The sequence below is a fragment of the Crotalus tigris genome, unplaced genomic scaffold (genome assembly GCF_016545835.1).
Source record: "Crotalus tigris isolate CLP2741 ecotype Arizona unplaced genomic scaffold, ASM1654583v1 scf7180000019068.10715455, whole genome shotgun sequence".
In the NCBI taxonomy this organism is placed as follows: Eukaryota; Metazoa; Chordata; class Lepidosauria; order Squamata; family Viperidae; genus Crotalus; species Crotalus tigris.
This window is the reverse complement of record NW_024097358.1, coordinates 7843936-7865663: the sequence shown is the minus strand read 5'-3', so window position 1 is coordinate 7865663 and position 21728 is coordinate 7843936. Positions and strand designations below refer to the sequence as shown.

Sequence of the window (21728 nt, the reverse complement as noted above, 5' to 3'; positions counted from 1 at the left end):
GTACTTCTTGCAGTTTTTACATCTTTTATATTTACAGAAAAATTCATATGCACCATCTTTTTCAGGAACTTTCTGCACTGTGCATAGAAATCAACTAAGAACATGCTATTTAGTATATATTATTCCTGCAGAGTGGGAAACCATAAGCTCCTAATCTGTGAACCTGATCCTGTTTTCAGGATATTTTCTTAAGTGCAAACTGAACTGCTTCGAGCTGAGAATTGCATTACAATAATTGTACTATCCAAAACTAAAATTAAGTTTAATTTATGCAGTGGGACTAATTTAACCACTGAGTTACCTTTAGATCATTATTCATATTTATTTGTTCATGGCTGCATTGTTGACCTAGTTTGCTAATATGCCTGTGCCAATTAAAAGTAGAGACTGGGGGAGGAGAGAGGATACCATATGATTAAATGCTTTGTAGGCTCCTCCTCCAGATTTTCACCAACACACTTATTTCTATCGTTGAATTTAGAGCTGCTTGGTCATGTGATCTCTCACACCCATGGAATCTGAAGTGGTATAGTCCAGGGTGTGCCACTGTTTTGTTTTGGAGGAGGCCAGAAGCCTTTTCTTAATCAGAGAGCTCTGATTGTTTAGGCTTCATTTGGGAGAATAAAGAAATCTACAGATTTTATCTTTGTCCCTTTTGCAGTGTTTTTTTTTTTTGTCAGACAGACTTATAAATCACCAACATTTACGTTGGTGACAAAAACCTGTGTTGGGAAATTTTTAAAAGGGGAATAGTTTTAAGAATGCCTTTGAAAGGCTCAAAAATAATTTACACTGATTTGTGAAGGTAGATTTATCTGGACAGTAATGTTGCCTAAAGTAATATTTTTTTGATTTTATCAGTGAAGCTCTTGGTAATTTGGGATTCTGCAAACCTACTGGTCAAAAACTGATTTATTTATTTGTTTATTCATTCATTCATTCATATCCCTCCTTTTTTAATTTTTTACACTGAACACATCTTTCCTCCTATTTTCCCCATAACAACAACCTTGTGAGGTGGGTTGTGCTGAGAGAGATTAATGGCCCAAGGTCACCCCATTGGCTTTCAGGGCTAAGGCAGGACTTGAATACAAATAGGTTGCTATTTGTAGTTTTTCCTGCTGAGATGGCAAACCTGAAAGTCTGTGACTAGAAACTGACAAAATGTTCATTCTTATGAAGGGACAAGATCTCAGTGAAGGGACAAGATCTCAATGTCTCCTGTTGCTCTTTGTGAATGACAAGAGTGATTCAGATTAAACAAGATTCTATATTAATGGCCAAACCTTCTTGTATCATCTTGAAGCTTAACTGTGGTAATTTACAACAAAGACTTTTGTGGAGTATTTTATCAAAATATACCCAGCCACTTGAGCAACAAACATAGTTTCACCATGAAGCACAAAAGTGGTTGGCACAATACAACAAAGGGCATGTGAAATTAGACTTTCTGATAACTTCCTATGCCACCTGAATTGCTTTTTGAACTCTGTCATCATTGCTTCTTTAACCCAAATAACTCCTGAGTCACCTTTACCTGATTCTGATAATGAAGTCATAGGTGAACAAGGAAATGAACGCTAGGAGAGCTAGGTTTTTAAAAAAATTCTGCTGAGCAGTAAAAACAGATGTACATTTGAATAAAAAATGATAAATAAAAATGTGACTATGAACTAGATATTAGAATTCCCATTGACCTATGTGAGTCTGTTGCATTTGGGAAGGAAATGCCTACAATGTGTCTGACAATACACGGGAGATTGACAGGTTTATTGTTTCTTGGTCTTTGAGAGACATTGAAATATGTTTATCTCAAATGCAGCCTTATGCAAACTGGCACAAGGTTCTAAGGTTAGTAATGCTGGGATCCACTTAGATTTATAACCATATTGATTTCATGTAACTGAATGTTACTAATTTCTTTTGACACAGATGATACTTCAGTGTACGTTCCTTTATTTTTTCAATTCAATCTTGCATATTCTCCATTTCCCAGAATTTTTATCTGAATGATGTTTATAATTCTACACAGTTTTACCCAGGTGTACATCCTAATGAATTCAGTCACACCTTCTCCTAGTAGATCTGTTGCCTAATTTATTAGATTTAATGGTTTTAAAGCCTTTTCTGTGTCAGAAAAGAATGTACCTGCATTAAAAAAAACTATGATAAATACATCATGAGAAATTGGGTAGAATACTATTTCTGCATTTCTCCAGCACTGGAGATGGATAATCCACTCAATGGGTTGAGACTGTATTCCTGCCCAATCAGATCAGTCAGCCAAAGTTGCCATGCCTGTCCTGGACCACGAGATCCCAGTCTTGACTGATCTAGCCCAGAGAACAGACGCACAACTTTGGCTCCTAGGCAGGTATAGTTTCTTTCCATTGGTGGATTATCTTCTAGTAACTGAAATTGCTTAGGTTAAAATTAATTGGAGATAATATAATTTAATTTAATTGATTATTCTAAAATTTCCAAAAAGAAAAGAAAAGAAAAGAAAAGAAATTCCTTTTACTAAATTGTAGGATTCAGGAATTCAGATTCCTCAGAGGGAAAACCACCCTCACTTAAAAGGGGTGAATTCCCTAACTCCCCTCCCTCACCTAACCCCCAACCCTCCACCCACCCACATCGGGCAGCCGGAGCAGCCGGCAGCGGCCTTAAACGAACGGGGAATCTCTCGGAAACTCCACGCGTTTTAAGAAGGCAAGTGATTAGCGAGGGGAGCGGAGGGCAAAGGGGATGCATGCTGGGAGGGAGATTGGTTACGGGAATCACCCAGGCGGCGCGAAACAGCTGGCAAGTGAAGGCACAGTTTCTTTCACTCACCAGGCTTCTCGGGGACATTTAAACGAGCCGCCATTGCCTGGGCAGCTCAGCGCACGCGCGGGTCTTTGTTACAGCCGCACGTGGTACAGGCAAGAGGGGAGACTTCTGTGCATGCCCGGCAGCCATCTTTAGCACATGCACAGTAGTCTACTGCCCTTTTTAGCACATGCGCAGTAGCCTCCTGGCATTTTAGCACATGCGCAGTAGTCTCCTGGCAACAGCGGCCATATTTTCGCATAGAACAAAGGGGACTCAATGCTCCCTGAGAAGCCTTGGTCCAGCCGCTGGATTAATTAAAAGGCAAACAGTACTAAGGTACTAGAGCACCTACTATTCATTTAGAACCATTCAAATCAAGACTCACATAGCTTCTTGCTTCAGGACTTGGTGCCTTCAATCCTAAAATAAAATAAGAGCTTTCATAACTAACTGAATTAGTTGTCTCTGGCTCCATCCGGACTTCGGGCCCCCCATTAGTGGCCCGTATCCTTTTTTTCTGGATTTAGTGGTGGGTTCCAGGCATCCCCAGTCGTGTGCCTGTCCTTACCCACCACAGTCAAGCCAGATTCCAAGCATTCCCATTAGCGTGCCTGTCCTTATCCGTGCACAGTGACTAACTCTGACCATTTGCAGAGTCTGTTCCTGAGTTCCAGGCGCCCCAGCAGTGCGCCTGTCCTTACTCAGAGTTGGAACTCTCCTACTACCTGGGTCCCCCTATCGTGGCCCAGCGTTAGTGGAGAATGGAGGAAGCAATCATTCCCTCTACTGGAGCCCTGCCTTCAACCTCTGGAGCACCCGCTTCAGAGGATTCAGAATCCTCTGCAGCCCCTAGAAAGGCTGCAAGGAAGTCATCAAAAAAGGCTGACAAACAGGCAATCAGAAGGCACCAAGCCCTAGAAAAAGAATTCAACAAAGCCCAGAAAAGGGCCAGAATTGAAAATAGGCAGAGCGGGGGGATTGTTCCCGAACTACCGCTGGGACTCTTCATCCCCACGGGCCGTTTGGTCTACAGGGAACTCATCCCAGTCCCAAACAGAGGGCGGGATAGGCGAATTCTCATCGCTCTCCTATTCCCCCTCTCCATGGAGGATACAAGAAACTCCAGTGACCATGCTAACCACAGCACCAGCAGGGTCGCAGGCAATAGTTACTCCTCCTGTACTGACGGGGGATCTACTAGCTACCCTAATAGCGCAGGCAGTAGACCGGGCATTTGAGGCCAGGGCTCAGACCTCCAAGGCCAAGCCTCTAGGGCTTAGAGCGAGGCTTCGGGAGGAAACAGAGGACCATCAGGACCTCTCTTCCCTCTCAGACTCGTCGGTCTCTGAGGAACCCTACCTGGACCAGCCAGGTACGTCACAGGAGATCCAAATGTCCGAGGAGGAGGACAACTCACCTCAGGTACCATCCTTCAACGGCCTTTTTAACCCTTCTCTTTTTGTCACCATTCTGCGCAAGGCTGAGGTCACAGCCCATCTTGGGCATGGAACAACAGTGGAACCTATCACAGTCGACACGGAGGCTAAGCCAACGTTCGCCGAAAAGGTAACCACTCAACACCGCATACCATGCCCGACCATGTTCCTAAATACAATAAGGAAACAGTGGTCAGCACCAGCCTCCCTACCTCTTCCCAGCAATGCGGAGAAGAAGCTATTTAACGTAGCAAGGGAGCTGGAGGGAACCTTGGAGGTACCAGTGGTGGACGAACCCATAGGACCCCTGATATCAGACACGGCCATATCAAGAGATTTTGCAGAGGCTCTTAAAGCCGAGGACCGAAAGGGTGAGTCCAACTACAGGAGAACACACCAGGCAATAGTATGGGCTACCAGGGCGGCTACCTCCGCATCCTTTTTCACCAGAGCCACACTCTGTTGGCTCCGAGAGTTACAAGGCCGGGTTCCCATGGAGGACATACGTACCCACCAGGAACTCAGCAAAATGGTAGCGGCCACGGAATATGTGTCGGACGCGACACTCTTAGCAACCAAGTTTTCAGCCAAGGCAATGGCGTCAAACATCACGAGCAGGCACCTCCTCTGGCTAAAAAATTGGCAGGCTGATACCAAATCCAAGTGAAAATTGGCTTCGGCTCCGTACCAAGGGGCAAAGCTGTTTGGTGAGGCACTAACGCCATACCTAACAGAGAACAAGGACAAGCGCAAGGTCCTTAAACACATACTTAAAAAACAGGACAGGAGATCCGGTTCCTGGGGAAGGAAGCAATCCTTTCGTGCGTAAACCAGAGTCAACTACTTCCAAAACTCCCAACCCTTCCAAGCTAGGCAGGATAGGGAAAGACAGGGGGACAGACAGAACACAAGACATAGGCAGACGCAGGGAAGACAGCCCTTTCGGGAGAACAACCGCCCCTTCTGCCGTACCAGATGACTCCCTCCCAGACCTTCCCATAGGGGGCAGATTAGCAAGGTTTGCCCCCCAGTGGGAAGAGACCACCACGGACGTGTGGGTCAGAGACACCATACATCACGGCCTATCCCTAGAATTTCTCTCAAAGCCCCCGAACTGCTTCCGCCCATGCCCCTGTCCCGTGAACCCAACAAAGAGGAGGCTCATGAACGAGGCCGTTCAGCACCTCCTAAACATATGGGCCGTAGAACCGGTGCCTATGAACCAGAGAGACCAGGGGTTTTATTCTATCCTCTTTGTGGTTCCGAAACCCTCGGGGGGTTGGAGAGCCATTCTGGATCTAAAAAGGCTAAATTTCTACCTAAAATACCGCAAATTCAAAATGCAGACACTACACTCCACCCTAGGAAGCGTAAGAAAATGGGATTTTCTGCCATCCATCGACCTCACGGAGGCATACTTGCACATCCCTATCTCTCTGGCTCACCGCCGTTTTCTACGGTTCGCCTACAGGGGGAACCATTTCCAATACAGGGCGCTCCCATTCGGCCTTTCATCAGCGCCCAGGGTGTTCACCAAGATACTGGCGGTTCTGGCAGCACACCTAAGGACCATTCCGGTCAGAGTTCAGTGTTACCTGGACGATATTCTAATTCAATCAACGTCTGCCCAACAGTCTCAGGCAGACCTAAAGTTAGTGATAAAACTGCTGCAGGACCGGACTTCCGGTGGTTAAGCGACGATGATGGCGGCTACCTTGTAGCCGTCCTCCTGAGACGGTGTCAGATCTGCGGAGCACAGTGCACATCAGCTGGCCCGCGGTTCGAAATCCCCTTCCCGGGCGAAGGGAAGGGGTAGAGACTGCATGAATAGAGGTAGAACCTCTTAACCTTCCCTGGATTTTTTTTTTAGGGGGGGTAGAAAGAGTGCTCCCTCGGAGTTCGTGCCTTCTCCGCCTCTCAGCTGTCTTTGTTTCCTCGGAAGCAAAGTGAAACGCCGCTACCATCTCCGCACTTAAAGCTTTCTGGTGAGTGATTTTTAAAGCGGACAGAACTGTTTAAAGGATTTTACTTAGAGTTAGAGATTTATTTTTTTAAATTTTTTTTTAGCTTATGCTGATTCTTTTTTTTTTTTTTTCCCTTCGGGCGGAAAGTGAGAGTGAAAGTAAAATGGCGCTTTGAAAGTGTTTTTTTTTTCTATCTCCGGAAAGAAAAGACGGACTGAATGAAATGTATGCTTAGCATTGCTTTTTTTTTCTCTTTTAAGTTTCTTTTTCTTTTTTCTTTTAAAGTGCTTTGGAAGTTCTTATTTTTATTGCACTTTTCCTGGTCTTTTTTTATTTGTAAAGATTTAAGCATTTTTTTTTAAGAAGAAAGAAAGAGAGACTAACTTTAAAAAATGGCTTCAAAGAGACAACCAGCTTCTATAGTTTCTAAGGTGATTTCTTCTCCTGTTATTGCAACTGTTCAACAACAACTTAAAGTAACACCACCGGTGCAGCAACCTAAGGCTACATCTCCACCTTCTCCTCCCCCATCAGGCTCGTCTGCACAAGACATTAAAGATATAATAATAATAATAATAATAATAATAATAATAATAATAATAATAATAGTAAAGTTGGAAGGGACCTTGGAGGTCATCTAGTCCAACCCCCTGCTCGGGCAGGAAACCCTACACCATTTCGGACAAATGGCTGTCCAGTCTCTTCTTAAAAACTTCCAGTGTTGGAGCATTTACTGCTTCTGGAGGCAAGCTGTTCCACTGATTAATTGTTCTAACTGTCAGGAAGTTTCTCCTTAGTTCTAGGTTGCTTCTCTCCTTGATTAGTTTCCACCCGTTGCTTCTTGTCCTGCCTTCAGGTGCTTTGGAGAATGGGAAATGCTGTGTCTCAATTTAGGGAGGAAGTGAAGCAACTTCTGGAACAGAGCAAGTCTGAAAGTAAGGAGGAAATGAAGAAAGAAATGAAGGAGCTTTTTGTACAGAATAATACTATTTTGAGGCAAGTTATAGTCTCAGCTTTATCTGGATTGGCTTCTGTGGTCGTGAAGCTGGACTCCAGAGTGGAAGAAGTCGCAGAAAAAGTAGATTTTCTTGAGTATAAATTCCAAGATATGGAAAAAAAAGGTGGAAACTTCACAAGATGATATTCTTATGTTTCAGTATAGACAGATGGAATATGCCTTGAGAATTAGGGGTCTTAAAGAAGATATGAATCAAGATTTGATGGAGATGGTGATCAATGATTTAGCTGTTGTCTTGAATATAGATAAAGATGAATTACGTGGAGAAGTGGAAAAAATTTACAGAGTTAACTCTTGGATTGCGAAACAGAAGAATTTGCCAAGAGATGTGGTGATTTACTTTGCTAAGAAGTCTCTGCGCAATCAGATTTTAGGTATTGTTACTGATTGTGATGCTAAGGAAGTTATATTGATGTTAAATTTGATTACAGCCGCAAGGTTGTTAGTAGGACAATATTGGAAGAAGGAATCTTTGCCTATTTTACAAGAGTGGTTTTATAAAGTTTCTTACTTGGCGGAAATGGCAAAGATTTCGGCTTTCTTAAAGGAGCAATCTCAAGAGAAATTTTTTGTTGTATGGGAAAAATGGATAAATTTTATACAATATAATTTGGATATGGAAAAATATCATTTAGCTTTTTCATAACTTGTATAGATTGTTTCTTTTTTTCTTTTCCCGTCTTTTGTTTTCTCCTTTTTTTCTTTTATTTTTTATCTTTCTTTCTTTTTCTTTTTCTTTCTCTCTCTCTTTCCTCTCTTTTTTTTCTTTTTTAAGTATTTTTCTTTTTAATGCTTATGTCACATATATCTTATTATTAATTATTTTATAAGTTGTAAAAATTTGTTTAGGTTTTTTAAAATTTTAAATAAGCCTATATTCAGTTCTGGGAAGTTTGGGGAGGGGGGAGGGAGGGGTGGGTTTGGGAGGGATTGGGTGAAGGTTGATTTGTAAAACTTTTAAAAATTTTTCAATAAAAAAAAAAACTGCTGCAGGACCACGGCTTCTTGGTGAACTTTCCAAAGAGCCATTTAACACCAACAACGAGAATACTCCATCTGGGAGCTGTCATAGACACAAGGGAATGCAAGGTGTACCTATCACAGGAACGCCTCAGCAGTATAAGGGAAACCGTAAAACAGGTAAGCCGCTGTCAGTCAGTGACGCTGGCCTGCCTTTCCCAGCTGCTAGGGAAGATGATCTCGACCATAGCAATCGTTCCATGGGCAAGGCTGCACTCAAGAGAACTACAGTGGTTCATGCTTCCGTTTCAGAGACAGCAGCTCAGTGCATCCCGAAGAAGGGTAGGTCTACCTCTGGGAGTACGACACTCCCTGAGGTGGTGGCTATCTCCGGCCCTCCTCAGAGGTTCTCTTTTCAGGGAACCAGACAGAATAGTAATCCCTATTCGGCTGGGGAGCCCACCTGGGGACCAAGTGGACACAGGGTCACTGGTCAGCAGTGAACCTCCGACACAACATAAACTGGCTCGAGCTCCGAGCCACCCACCTAGCATTAAGACATTTCCAGAGCAGCTTAAGATGCAGTCACATACTAGTCCTGATGGACAACGTGACAGCCAAGGCCCACATAAACCGTCAGGGGGGCACACACTCTCGCTCACTTTCGGTCGAGGCCCTCCTACTGGGAGCTTGGGCGGAACAAAATCTGGCCTCCATAAAGGCCGACCACATATCGGGAGAGGCAAACATCCAGGCAGATCTGTTGAGCAGATCAATAGTAGATCACTCGGAGTGGCAACTACATCTGAGGATCTTCAGGGAGATCTGTCACCGCTTCGGGCTTCCCCAGGTAGACCTGTTTGCCTCCCCTTCCAACACCCACCTGACTCGCTTCTTCTCCCGATTCCCATCCAGGGGAGCAGAGCAAACGGATGCGTTACAGAGCCCATGGCCAAGGGAGCTCCTGTATTCCCACCCTTACCTCTCCTTCCGGCAGTAGTACGCAAGATTCTGCGGGAAAGAGCTGAGGTGATCCTTGTGGCCCCTTATTGGCCAAGGAGGCCTTGGTTCACAGACCTGAGGAGTCTCTCCCGCTCAAATCCATGGCGGATTCCTCCAGAGAGGATCTCCCTCAAGCAAGGGGAGATCTTCCACCCAGAGCCACAATGGCTACAACTAGCCGTCTGGCACTTGAGCGGTCAATTTTAACCAAAGGGTCTTGCTCACAGGGTGTAATTAGGGTCATACAGGCCCCTAGGCATCCTTCCACAAACCGTATCTACGAGGCCACGTGGAGAAGTTTCCAATCATGGTGCTCTAAGCAGGAATTGCCACTCAAGGGGATCACAGTTCCCAAGATCCTAGAATTCCTACTAGACGGCTTAGAGAGGGGCCTTTCGCCAAACACGCTGCGCAGGCAGATCGCCGCTCTCTCAACAATACTTTCGGCCAGGCCGGTGAAACCTTGGGTAAGCATCCCTTAATACGATCCTTTCTCAAGGGGGTTGTGAACATTAGACCACCAACCATGCATAGATACCCATCGTGGGAACTACCACGAGTACTACAAGCTATTACCAGAGCACCTTTTGAACCACTCAAAACATGTGACATTCGCTACCTGTCCCATAAGGTAGCATTCTTAGTAGCTATCACGTCAGCTCGACGGATATCCGAGCTAGCTTCTCTCTCAACGAGGAAGGACCTGTGTCACTTTCACAGGGACAGGGTAGTCTTAAGAATAGATCCTTCCTTCATTCCAAAGGTCAACTCCCTTTTTCACAGAGCACAGGAGATAGTCCTACCAGACTTCTGTCCAAACCCAAATCATGCCCTAGAGCAACAATGGCACACCTTGGACGTACGCAGGGCACTAAGATATTACATTTCACGTACAGTGGAATTCCGACACTCAGAAGCGCTTTTCATATCCTTCCACCCCTCCACTAGGGGCCGGAAGGTCTCGTCCTCTACCATTGGAAGGTGGATTAGGGCATGCATCACTGGGGCATACCAGGCGGAGGCCTTGCCGGTCCCCAGGCATATCACGGCCCACTCCACAAGGAGCACTGCCACCTCAGCAGCATGGGCCATGCAGGCTTCTATTGAAGAGGTTTGCAGGGCGGCCACTTGGGCTTCGCCCTCTCCATTCATTTGCCATTACAAAATCGACAGGTACTCCTCTGCAGAGGCCTCCTTCGGTAGGAAGGTTCTCCAGCAGGTTCTAGACCAAAGTTACACACGGGACCAGTCTATTCCCCAACCCAAGGGACAATAGGCTTTGGTATGTCCCATTGAGTGGATTATCCATCTCCAGTGCTGGAGAAGGGGCGTTGACTTACCTGAACGCCTTTTCTCAGCACGGAGATGGATAATCCATACCCACCCTTCTAGACAGGGATAATAAGGAATATTTAGTTTGAGCCAAAACGTCTTACTGTCAGTCAATGGCTTTGCTCGTGTCAAGACTGGGATCTCGTGGTCCAGGACAGACGTGGCAACTTTGGCTGACTGATCTGATTGGGCAGGAATACAGTCTCAACCCATTGAGTGGATTATTCATCTCCGTGCTGAGAAAAGGCATTCAGGTAAGTCAACGCCCCTTTTCCCCTATATGAAAGGGGCTGAAACATATTCTAAAACTTAAATTCTGGGAAAGAATCTTGTGTATTATGGTTTTTTTCCAATCCCAGCCTAGTTTATCTTTCAGAAGTATAGATTTTAGTTCTCATTATTGACAACAGTAATCATGGTAGCTGGAGAATTTGAGCATTGAAGATCATACATCTGGAAAGGAATCAGGCTGGATGAGGTTATTATCTAATTTCATATTTTGGTTCTTGCAGTGTATCTGTTTTTTTTAGAAATATGCCTATAATTTGGACCTTAGTATTAATTCATACAGCATTGGCATTATAATTTGCTTGAATGGATTGTGCAGAGTTTATTTTAGGAGGAGAGAGAAAGAGAAAGAGAGGTTTCCTGCCTCATTATTATACTCTTATCAATTCTTCTGTCCATGCATTGTTGCATATGTTATTCTCTTATATCACTCTCCCATATCACAATAATTATTACATTTATATTAACACATATACTGGATATTATATTTTTCAATGAACAATAAGCAAAAAAGCCGGAGCCAGATGGCAGCAACAGCTTATATTTGGAAAAAAACCTGCATATAAATCAGAGTATATTTGGGGATTTGTGTAAAAATGACAGTTTGGTATAGTAGTTAAGCTGCTGGCCTAGAAACCAGGAAACGGTGAGTACTAGTCCTGCCTTAAGCATGTAAACTGGCTGGGTGACCTTGGGCCACTCACTCACTCTCAAGCCAACTCATCTCACAGGGTTGTTGTTGTGGGGAAAATAATAATAATAAGTATTATTTATATGTATGTTATATTAAGTATTATTTATATTTATATTAAGTTACTTATAAATAAGGTAGGGTTAAATCAAATCAAAATAAATAAAAATATTACTGTGTTTCAACATAGTACACATTACGATAGTTGCATACAAAAAAAATCTCCCAAAATGACCCAAGTATTGGGATAGCCACGTAGACTGTCATATAAAACACTATATTCCACATACTGTGGAAATAAATATTCAGAAATCGAAAAATAACTAAAGTTTCCCTGTGTTAATTAAAACTGAGAAATTAAATGGCTATATATCACACATTGTACTAAGCTGTAATGTGGGCTGCTTTGTTTTGACACAATGTGATGAGTTTATTACTTAATATAACCATATGTTTCATTATTCAAGAAACCATGGTTAAAACAAATATTGTTTGTTTCTCCAGCATGATTAAGAAGAATCCACCAATGGGTTATCTTAGTCCTACTGCCCAATCAGACCAAGTTGTCAAGTTGTCACGCCTCCTCATTATCTGGGGACCTCCCAATTTTCTTCTTGGTCTTCGCCCATTACAGACGTGATTTCTTGATTCTCTCTATGTTGGAGCAGGTCTGATAGAAAATTTACTCATTGGTGGATTCTTTAAAAGAGTTTAGCAGCTTAGTTGAGAGTTTTGTTTTCCCCTCTGTAAGGATTTGCTGCATTCCCCTCCTCAGGGTTAGGTTAAAACTTTCTAAGGAAAGGGGGGTGGTGGGTTTTTCACTTCCCCAGATTCAGTATCCTGCTGAATCAGCAAACAAACCTCACCCTACACAGTGGGGGGGGGAGGTTTAATCTATACGCATTTCAAAGGTGTTGTTAAAAAAAAAAAGATCTCAGTTTCACGTGCGCAGTTCCTTTCCTTGCTGCTTTCAGTTTTGCAGCCTCGTGGCTTCTCCCTAGCCGGGCTCAGCTAGGGACTCTTAGCAGCAGCCATTTGAATTTCAAAAGGCCTAATCTCACTTCTAAACACCTTTTGACTGCTGCAACAAAGGAAAGCCCAACAGTGGCCTTAACAATCACCTAAAGCCACTGTGGAAGCATTAGGAGCCTCATGGGGCAGCAGTAAAGCTTTTTGCACCTAACGGCTGTTAGGCACAAACCCCTGCTTCTCGGGCCAAAGCAGATTCCAATTAGCCTCATTTGTGGCAGTCACTGGCCCCTTGCAGTGCAGCATTAATCCCTCACACACACCCCTTCTTTACCCCCCTCCCTCCTGGTATTCCCTCCAAGGGAATGTTCACAGAGCCTGCCATTTGGAGGCTCATTCCCCCTGGCAGTCGCCATTTTGAATTAAAAATAATAATAATAAAATAAATAAATAAATAAATAAATAAATAAATAATAAATCTAAATTGAATGCAATAACGGGGGTGAACTACAAATGTTAATTGTATTAAACTAGATTGATTAACAAAATTGCTGGCTCCTTCATCTGAGTCTCAGTTTCAACCATATCCTGATCCATGCACCTGTGAGCAAGAGTGTGGTACCAATAGCAGCTCTGGTTCTTCAGCCTGGTCGCCATATTGCCTGTCTGCCCTTCTGCATCTGGTGGCTGTTCCAGCATCCTGACCATCGCCACTACTGTGGGACACGTGTGATTCTTCTCCACCCAATCCACGTAGGTCAGTCCCCCACGGGGGCCTCTGACGTCCCTTGCAGAACGAATCAGGCCAAAGGCAACCTTGGGTTGATTTCGATGGAAATGGCAGACCCTTCTGAGCCACGTTCCTTGGACATGGACGTCATTCCCACCTCAACTGAGCCGACACCCTAGCCTCCATCAGGTAAGGCGAGATCCAAGTCTAAGCACGGCAGGAAAGCTGGCACGGCGAGCGACAAACTGGCTGAATGCACCCACAGAGCTCTGGAGAATCAATTCTCCCGGGCCCAACGCTTGTCTGCTGAAGGAGGTCTCACATTGCCAACCTCCGTACCACCGGACAGGGGAGAGCCTCAACCATCCACATCCAGAGTATGGTCGCCGGAGACGGGGTATCAACAGGTCCCAACTCAGACTCTTGGTCAGGTAGGCCCACCCGTGTTTGGGAGGAACTTTGCCTTGCCAGGTTCATCTGCAGCACCCACTGCTGCCAGCACACCACCTGCTGCGGGGTTAAGGCTTCTGCTAGAGCAGTCCGTCTCTAACCAGCTCCAAATGTGATATCACAGGCAGTGTGCCAAGCTATGGCATCAGTGAGTCATCAACAAGCCCCCTCCGTTCCAGGACCATCCTCTTCTTTGGCACCAACAACTGCCGTGAGGCCTCCACTGGATCAGTCAGGTATGGTCTCTCCCTCCCAATCCCCTGATTCGGACCCGGATGTTTCAGATTACGGGGGAGGCAAGGATGGTTGGTCGGATTGCGAGGAACTATCTTACGAATCCCAACCCATGGCGGAGCTTTTTAATGCTTCGCTATTTCCGGCTTTGTTACGCAGAGCGTGCGAGGCAAGTAAGCTTTCCCCTCAGTCGGTACCAACCCCTCAGCCTTCCTCCGATCAGGAAACCAATCCTTTGTTTGCTGTGCCTGTAGACACGCACCTCCATATCCCTTGTCCACAGCTGTTCTTCCAAAATGTGCAGGATCAGTGGGAATCACCAGCAGCCCAGCCATCTCAAAGCGCGTCTGAGCGCAAAATGGTAGACATGCCTAAAGCATTCGGAGACCTACTAGAGGTTCCAAAAGTGGATGAATCGCTAGCACCGCTTTTCTCCACTGCCAGCCTTCCAGCTGATGTATCCGATGCCCTTAAGGCAGAGGATAAAAAATCTGAAATGGCCTTACGCAAAGCGCACTTGGCATCTGCCTGGGCTGTGAAGGCAGCGACGGCCACTTCCTTCTTTGCAAGAATCTCTATCATCTGGCTGCGTCAGCTGCAGGATAGAATCCCACTTGAGGAAACTAGAATGCATCAGGATCTAACAAAAATACTTGCCACATCCAAATATATGGCCGATGCCTCTCTGTATTCAGCCAAACATTCAGCCTGGGCTATGGCTTCCAACGTGGTAGCTAGGAGACTCCTGTGGCTAAAAAATTGGAGGGCCGAAAGTAAGCATAAGTGGCACGCGGCCACAGCCCCTTTCAAAGGTGGCAAATTATTTGGGGATGCACTAACACCGTACTTAGTTGAAATAAACAGAAGCAAAAAGTGATCTCCCACGTGGCAAAGAGGTCCACAAGACACCCCTTACAGTCGCCGGTAGCCCTTTCGAGCAGGGACAGCAACAGAGTCGGCACAACCGTACCGACCGGTCACTCCCAAACAGGAGTGTTCACTGGACAGGACAGGTTATAGAGACAGATCCAGGTACCAGCCACAACCCAAAAATTCCTTTCATGGCCGAGGGGGTCGGTCCTTCCGCCGAGGCAAATGACTCCGAGGGAAATCCCCCCATTGGCGGCAGGCTCACTCACTTTACTCGCCAGTGGGAAAACACGACCACAGACTCCTGGGTGTTGCGTACCATAAGGGAAGGCCTGTCCCTGGAGTTCAAATCCATTCCTTTCAATCACTTTATGTCTTGCCCAGCCATGAGAAACCCAGTAAAGAGGGGACTCATGGAGGACACTATACAGCATCTTCTAGCCATCAAGGCGATAGAGGAAGTTCCCCCAAGCCAGGCAGGGCAGGGATATTACTCAATCCTGTTTGTAGTCCCAAAGTCTTCGGGGGGATGGAGGGCAATGCTCGATCTCAGGGGATTGAATCTTCACCTTCATTACAAACGGTTCAAAATGCAAACATTGCACTCCATCCTAACCAGTATCAGGCGGGGAGATTTATTAACATCCATAGATCTGAAGGAGGCATATCTCCACATCCCTATTCTCCCAGCTCATCGCAGGTACTTAAGATTTGCTATCTCAACCGCCATTTTCAGTACAGAGCCCTTCCTTTCGGCCTCTCTTCAGCCCCCAGGGTCTTCACCAAAATCCTGGCAATGTTGGCGGCTTACTTGCGGCTGGTCCCAGTCAGGGTCCAGTGCTACCTGGACAATATCCTGATCCAGTCCCCGTCAGTCTCAGCCGCCCATTCGGATTTGACCCTCACTATACAGACTCTTCAGGCCCATGGCTTCCTGATCAACTTCAAAAAGAGCCAGATGAATCCATCTACCCGTCTGCTTCACCTGGGAGCAGTAATAGACACGGAATCATGTCATGTGTACCTGTCAGAGGAGAGACGCAGGAGCATCAGGGACTTGGCTCGCAAGGTACGCAGGGACAGAACCGTGGCATTAGCCACGCTTTCTCAGCTCCTGGGCAAACAGATCTCATGTATAGCAATCGTGCCGTGGGCTCGGCTACATACCCGGGAGCTTCAGTGGTTTCTTCTCCCATACCAAAGACAGCATACCAGTACGTCCAACAGACGGGTTCGGGTTCCCCGTCAAGTATGGGTTTCCCTTGGCTGGTGGACTTCATCGGCCGTCAGCAAAGGGACCCTGTTCAAAGAACCCAACCGCCTTCAGGTGACCACGGACGCCAGTCTCTTCGGCTGGGGTGCTCACCTCCAATCCCGGATAGCTCAGGGTCGGTGGTCGCAAGCAGATCTCAAACACAACATAAATTGATTGGAGCTCAGAGCGATTTATCTAGCTCTTCAAAAATTCCACACAGAAGTCAGGGGCCAGCATGTACTGATTCAAACAGACAACATGGCTGCAAAGGCCCACGTGAACTGGCAGGGGGGCACACGGTCGAAATCCCTCATGACAGAAGCCCGAGCATTGGGCACCTGGGCAGAGAAACACCTGCTCTCCATCAGAGCCGAACACATTTCAGGGGAGGCAAATCGACAGGCAGATTTCCTCAGCAGGTCGACAATAGATCATTCGGAGTGGATGCTTCATCCAGATATCTTCAGGGAGATATCAGCCAAATTCGGTAGTCCGATCATGGACCTGTTTGCCACCCCGGAGAACGCTCAGCTTCCCAGATTCCTTTCCCGGGTCCCTTCTCGGGGAGCAGAGGGAATGGATGCACTTCGCAGCAGATGGCCACAAGGCCTATTGTATGCCTTCCCCCCATTGCCTCTACTTCCTGCAGCAATCAGGAAGCTCCTGGAGGAACAAGCGGAGGTGATCTTCGTCGCCCCTTACTGGCCCAGGAGACCATGGTTCGCGGATCTGGTGAGTCTTTCATTTTCAGCTCCATGGAGGATTCCCGACAGCCAAATAAGGCTGATACAGGGAGATCTACAACATCCAGATCCACAATGGCTTCAACTGACCGCCTGGCACTTGAACGCCGCGCCCTAACCAGGGAATCTTACTCAGCGGAGGTGATTGCTATGATACAGGCGGCCAGGAGACTGGCAACGAACCGGCTTTATGACCATACGTGGAAGCATTTCAGTCAATGGTGTGATAAGAAACACGTAAGTCTATCACAGGTGACAATTCCCAGAGTCCTGGAATATTTAATGGAGGGCGTCAACAAGGGGTTGGCACCCAACACTTTGCGCAGACAGTTAGCAGCCCTGTCCTCAATTTTGTCATGGGACTCCTCGAGCTCCTTATCAAGACATCCAGCCATTTGGGCTTTTCTTAAAGGGGTCTCGAATACCAGACCGCCTGTTATTCACAGGTATCCCTCCTGGAACCTACCCCAAGTGCTTCAAGCTCTAACATCTTCTCCTTTTGAACCACTCAAAATATGCTCATTACGACATTTGTCATTCAAGGTCTCCTTTCTCATTGCCATTACCTCGGCCAGGCGCATTTCAGAGTTAGCGGCCTTGTCGGTTAGAAAAGACCTATGCACATTCCACGAGGATAGGGTAGTTCTCAGGCTTGACCCTTCATTTATTCCAAAGGTTAACACGGTTTTCCATAGGGCACAGGAGGCTATCCTCCCAAATTTTTGCCCTCACCCGTCACATGAATTGGAACAACGCTGGCACACTTTGGACGTAAGGAGGGCCTTGCGATGTTATATCAAGCGCACTAAGCCCTTCCGTAAGTCAGAAACTCTATTTGTGTCCTTTCAGCCTTCGTCTATGGGGCAAAAAGTTTCAGCTTCCACCATAGGGAGGTGGATAAGGGCCTGTATTTCAAGCGCTTATGTTTCCCTGGCCTTACCAGTTCCTACTCATGTGACGGCTCACTCTACCCGCAGTGCTGCTACAACTGCGGCGTGGGCAACACAGGCGTCCATTGAGGACATATGCAGGGCGGCGACATGGTCGTCGCCATCTCCATTCATTAGACATTACCGTTTAGACAAGTTTGCTTCGGCTGAGGCCGCCTTTGGTAGACGTATCCTACAACAAGTAGTCACACCATCTGGGGGCCCGGCCCCTACTGACTCCCACCCTTAGGGACTCGAGAAGCTTTGGTACGTCCCATTGGTGGATTCTTCTTAATCATGCTGGAGAAGGAGCGTTGGCTTACCTGAACGCCTTTTCTCAGCATGATGAAGAAGAATCCACGCCCTCCCTAAGTAGAAGTCAGTCAGGTTCGGGTGGGATGGTTGTTCTGTTAGTTGTCGTTACTACCTGCTTGAGAGTCATCACGTCGTACTGTTGTCAATGGCTTCGCCCGTCGATGAAAACTGGGAGATCCCCAGATAATGAGGAGGCGTGACAACTTGACAACTTGGTCTGATTGGGCAGTAGGACTAAGATAACCCATTGGTGAATTCTTCTTCATCATGCTGAGAAAAGGTGTTCAGGTAAGCCAACGCTCCTTTAATGCAAATTTGTCTTGCATACTGCCATCTTATACTCATTATTCACAAGAGTGAATTGAGGCTTCTATTCTCCTTTGGGACTTGAATCAACTGTACAATTAACTATGTGCTTTCTGTATGGTTTACCTCATCATTACAGTATTTGAGTGTAAGGGAACCCATTGACAATACTAATATCCAGATATTTTAGAGTTGATATGAGAGAGAATAATTCATTTGGTTACCTGTGTTGTGTCCTGTAAATGCTTCTTCATGAAGCACAGAAACACACCCTGTTTTGGCTGGGGATCCTGGTACCTTTCAGGCGCAATTCTTCTCGGGGTTATACCTTCTGTCGGCCCAGACATACAGCTGCTATGTGGCCTTGCTTCCCACATGCTCTACAGATTGCAGTACGGAACTTGCAGTCGGTCCTCTTGTGGCGACCTCCACACCCGAAGCACTTGGGTACAGTTGAAGACTTTTCTTTGCCTTCCCTCTGCTTTCCTTCTTTGGTTGGGTAGAGATGATCTATTTCTTCATCAGGCTCCTCTTCTGAGCTTCCTTGAACTCCCTCGTGGTGCACGGAAACAGCTTCTGGAGAGCTTTTGATAGGCCTCATATTCTTGATTGCCCCACTCGCTGCCTCGTCTGCAGTAACCTCTCTCAAGGCATCTTGGAATGATATGTCCTCTTTGGCAAAAAGTCTTTGTTGTACATCTCTGTTTCTCAGTCCACATACAAATCTGTCTCTCAGTCTTTCCTCTAAATCTTTAAATTCACAACGCTTAGCTGCCCTTCTTAATGCAGCAATGTACTCTTTAGCTACAGCCCGTTGATCCCGCTGTTCAAAAGTATGTCTCCAAGCAATAACAGACAACTTGGGTTGAAAATGCTCTTTCAGTAAATTCTTAAGATCTGTGTAGGTGACAGATTCAAGAGGTGCAGGGGCTACTAAGTTTTCAGCAATTTCAAATGCATCTTGACCACAAACACAGAGTAGGGTGGCGGCCTTTAAGCCATCTTCTCTTACTTGATTAACTCTGAAATAATTTTCTGCTCGGGCCACGTAAGATTCCCATCTTTCGGGATGTGAAATATCAAACTCTGAAAGTTTTCCAATCTTTGCCATCTTTAGTAAAGCAGGAAGGGTCTATCAGCCAGCTTACCTCCAATGAAGCTGTATTGGCAGGCAGTTGCTGAATTTAACGCCGTTTCCTTGCTGTGCTGGACTCCAGGGTAAGCTTACAATTGTCTGCGTAATTGCAAGGCAATCCCACCTTCGTTGCCAGTGTTGAGTCCTCGGTTAATGGCAATGACGGCGCGAGACATTCTTGTTGTTTCAGGAACGCTTTATTGGTCTTCAGCAGCCCCGTTACAACTCAAGGCAGCACAGATCTCTCAGCCTCTCTTAAGGATGTTCCCCGGGCCAAAAGATACATTTTGGCGCGCTGAGCGCCTCGCACATGCGCGCGAGGCTGGCACCGACCAGTCTGGTCCCGGGCAGCTTGCAGCTGCCCAGGACCATTGCAACCTCCCGAGCCTGCCTTCGCAGGCTCAGGACACAACAACTTGGATGTTGCTTTTTCGTATCAACAGATCACTGGCTAATTGCCTTGGTGAGACCCTAATCCTAACCCTAACCCATTTATTATGCTCCTGCAGTGCTACCAAATTAGCTCAGGGAAGATAATTTCTCTTGAAGCTTTACCAAAGACTGTAACAATGCATTCTTCAGCAACATAAACAATGTTTTAATTGTGTATGTCACTTTGAGAATTTGAAGGTGATTCATATGTTTTACAAATAAGCAACTTTTGAGCTGAGTTTTACTGTCTAAGCTAGAATGGGATAATTGTAATAATATTGAAAACTTGTTACTTGTTTCATTAACCATTATCATTAACCATTTCATTAACTATGCACATCTTTTTGTCCTTTGAATATAAAGTGTTACACAGCTTTACAGTGAACATATTTAATTACACAATCCTATCACATCCTAAAAACAGCAACTTTTCATGTTAAAAAAAATAAAATAAAATGTGATAATGTTTTGAAGAATTGCTTTAAAAACAACTTGCATTTATCTCTCAGAATCTTGTTCTATCTGAATATCTGCATTATCTTATTTTGGAAGAGTTAGTCAAATTATTATTTGTTACAGATAATGACATGGATCTTGGAACTCCCAGAAAAACCCTTAACAGAATGTTGGGCAACTCTTATGATGATGACCTGCCATCTGATCGCACTGGAACTCTTTCCAATCCTCTCTGCAATGATGAACAGAGCAATTTTCTAGCCCACACAGATATGGTCAAACGTTCTCAACCTCTGTTCATCCAAACAAATAGGTAGGTTACAATGGAGCAAATCATTTGATACCACAAAAGGCTCATTTTTATAGAAGTAGAAATCAGTTGTGAAAAAGTTTAGTCTGACCTTTCAGCTTTCTGTGGAATCAATGGCAGTGCCACAAATAACTATTAATAAAAATTATTTCTGAACATGAGCAGAATAGAAGACACACCAAGCTTATTAGTGGATAATGCAATGACTATGCCTTGTGTTTTCCGCTTCATGAAAAATAGGAAAAATTATGGGAAGTCTTGAAATCTGCTTGAATTAATGATTGTCCAAGGTATGTTTGTATCTCATCTAAAAATAGGGAAAGATGAGATGTGGCTCATATGCTAATAGCTTTTTCTATTTTAAATAGAATAGAATAGAATAGAATAGAATAGAATAGAATAGAATAGAATAGAATAGAATAGAATAGAATAGAATATTGTCATTTTAAATGTACACTAATCAGCATACATTAAAATAAAATTTCATTGCATTCAGCTCTCAAAAAAATACCATTATTCATATAATGGTAAACACACGTATATGACACAGAGAAACATCACAGTCTAATTTGAATGTATACATATACATGGTGAAAAAAAAAGAATCCTGCGAATTTACAAGATGGATGACATAAGGAACAAAGCTGTTATAGAATGTATAAATACTTCAAAACCTCCTCCCAGAGGGGAGCAACAGAAACAGACCATGAAGTAGGTGTGTGGAGTAACAAGTGAAATAGATTGTTAGTTTTATCCACAGTTTATTAAGTTAAATCACTTTCTGATCAAAATGAAATATTAGAATTAAGGCTTATGGGTAGTATGCAAATCTTTCATTTGACAGGATAGATAACTTTTTTCTGTGAGAATCACACTTCCTTTGGGATAATCTGCTGAGTCTGTATGCCAATGGCCATTTGGAACAAAATAAAAACATGGATGGAATCAGCCATTATGTTACTCATGATATATTTTCTTGTACATTCTTGATCTACAGTTACTTGAATTCATTTTAATTCTGAAACTGAGGAACAGTTAATTTTGAGGTGCAGTGCTAGAGCACTTGCCATGCTATGTAGAGCATTTTGA

At 45.0% G+C, this 21728-nt stretch overlaps 1 protein-coding gene across 5 annotated transcripts in view; it reads left to right on the top strand.

Annotated features, from left to right (window-relative positions):
* The window catches only part of GRB7 (growth factor receptor bound protein 7), an 82955-nt gene that overhangs the window by 24283 nt on the left and 36944 nt on the right, over positions 1-21728 (top strand). For all 5 annotated transcript variants that reach the window (XM_039358781.1, XM_039358779.1, XM_039358778.1 and 2 more), the window contains one exon: positions 20453-20642. In XM_039358781.1, the coding sequence (XP_039214715.1) occupies positions 20461-20642 (182 nt within the window). In that variant the 5' untranslated portion in view covers positions 20453-20460. The remainder of the gene's footprint in view (positions 1-20452; positions 20643-21728) is intronic.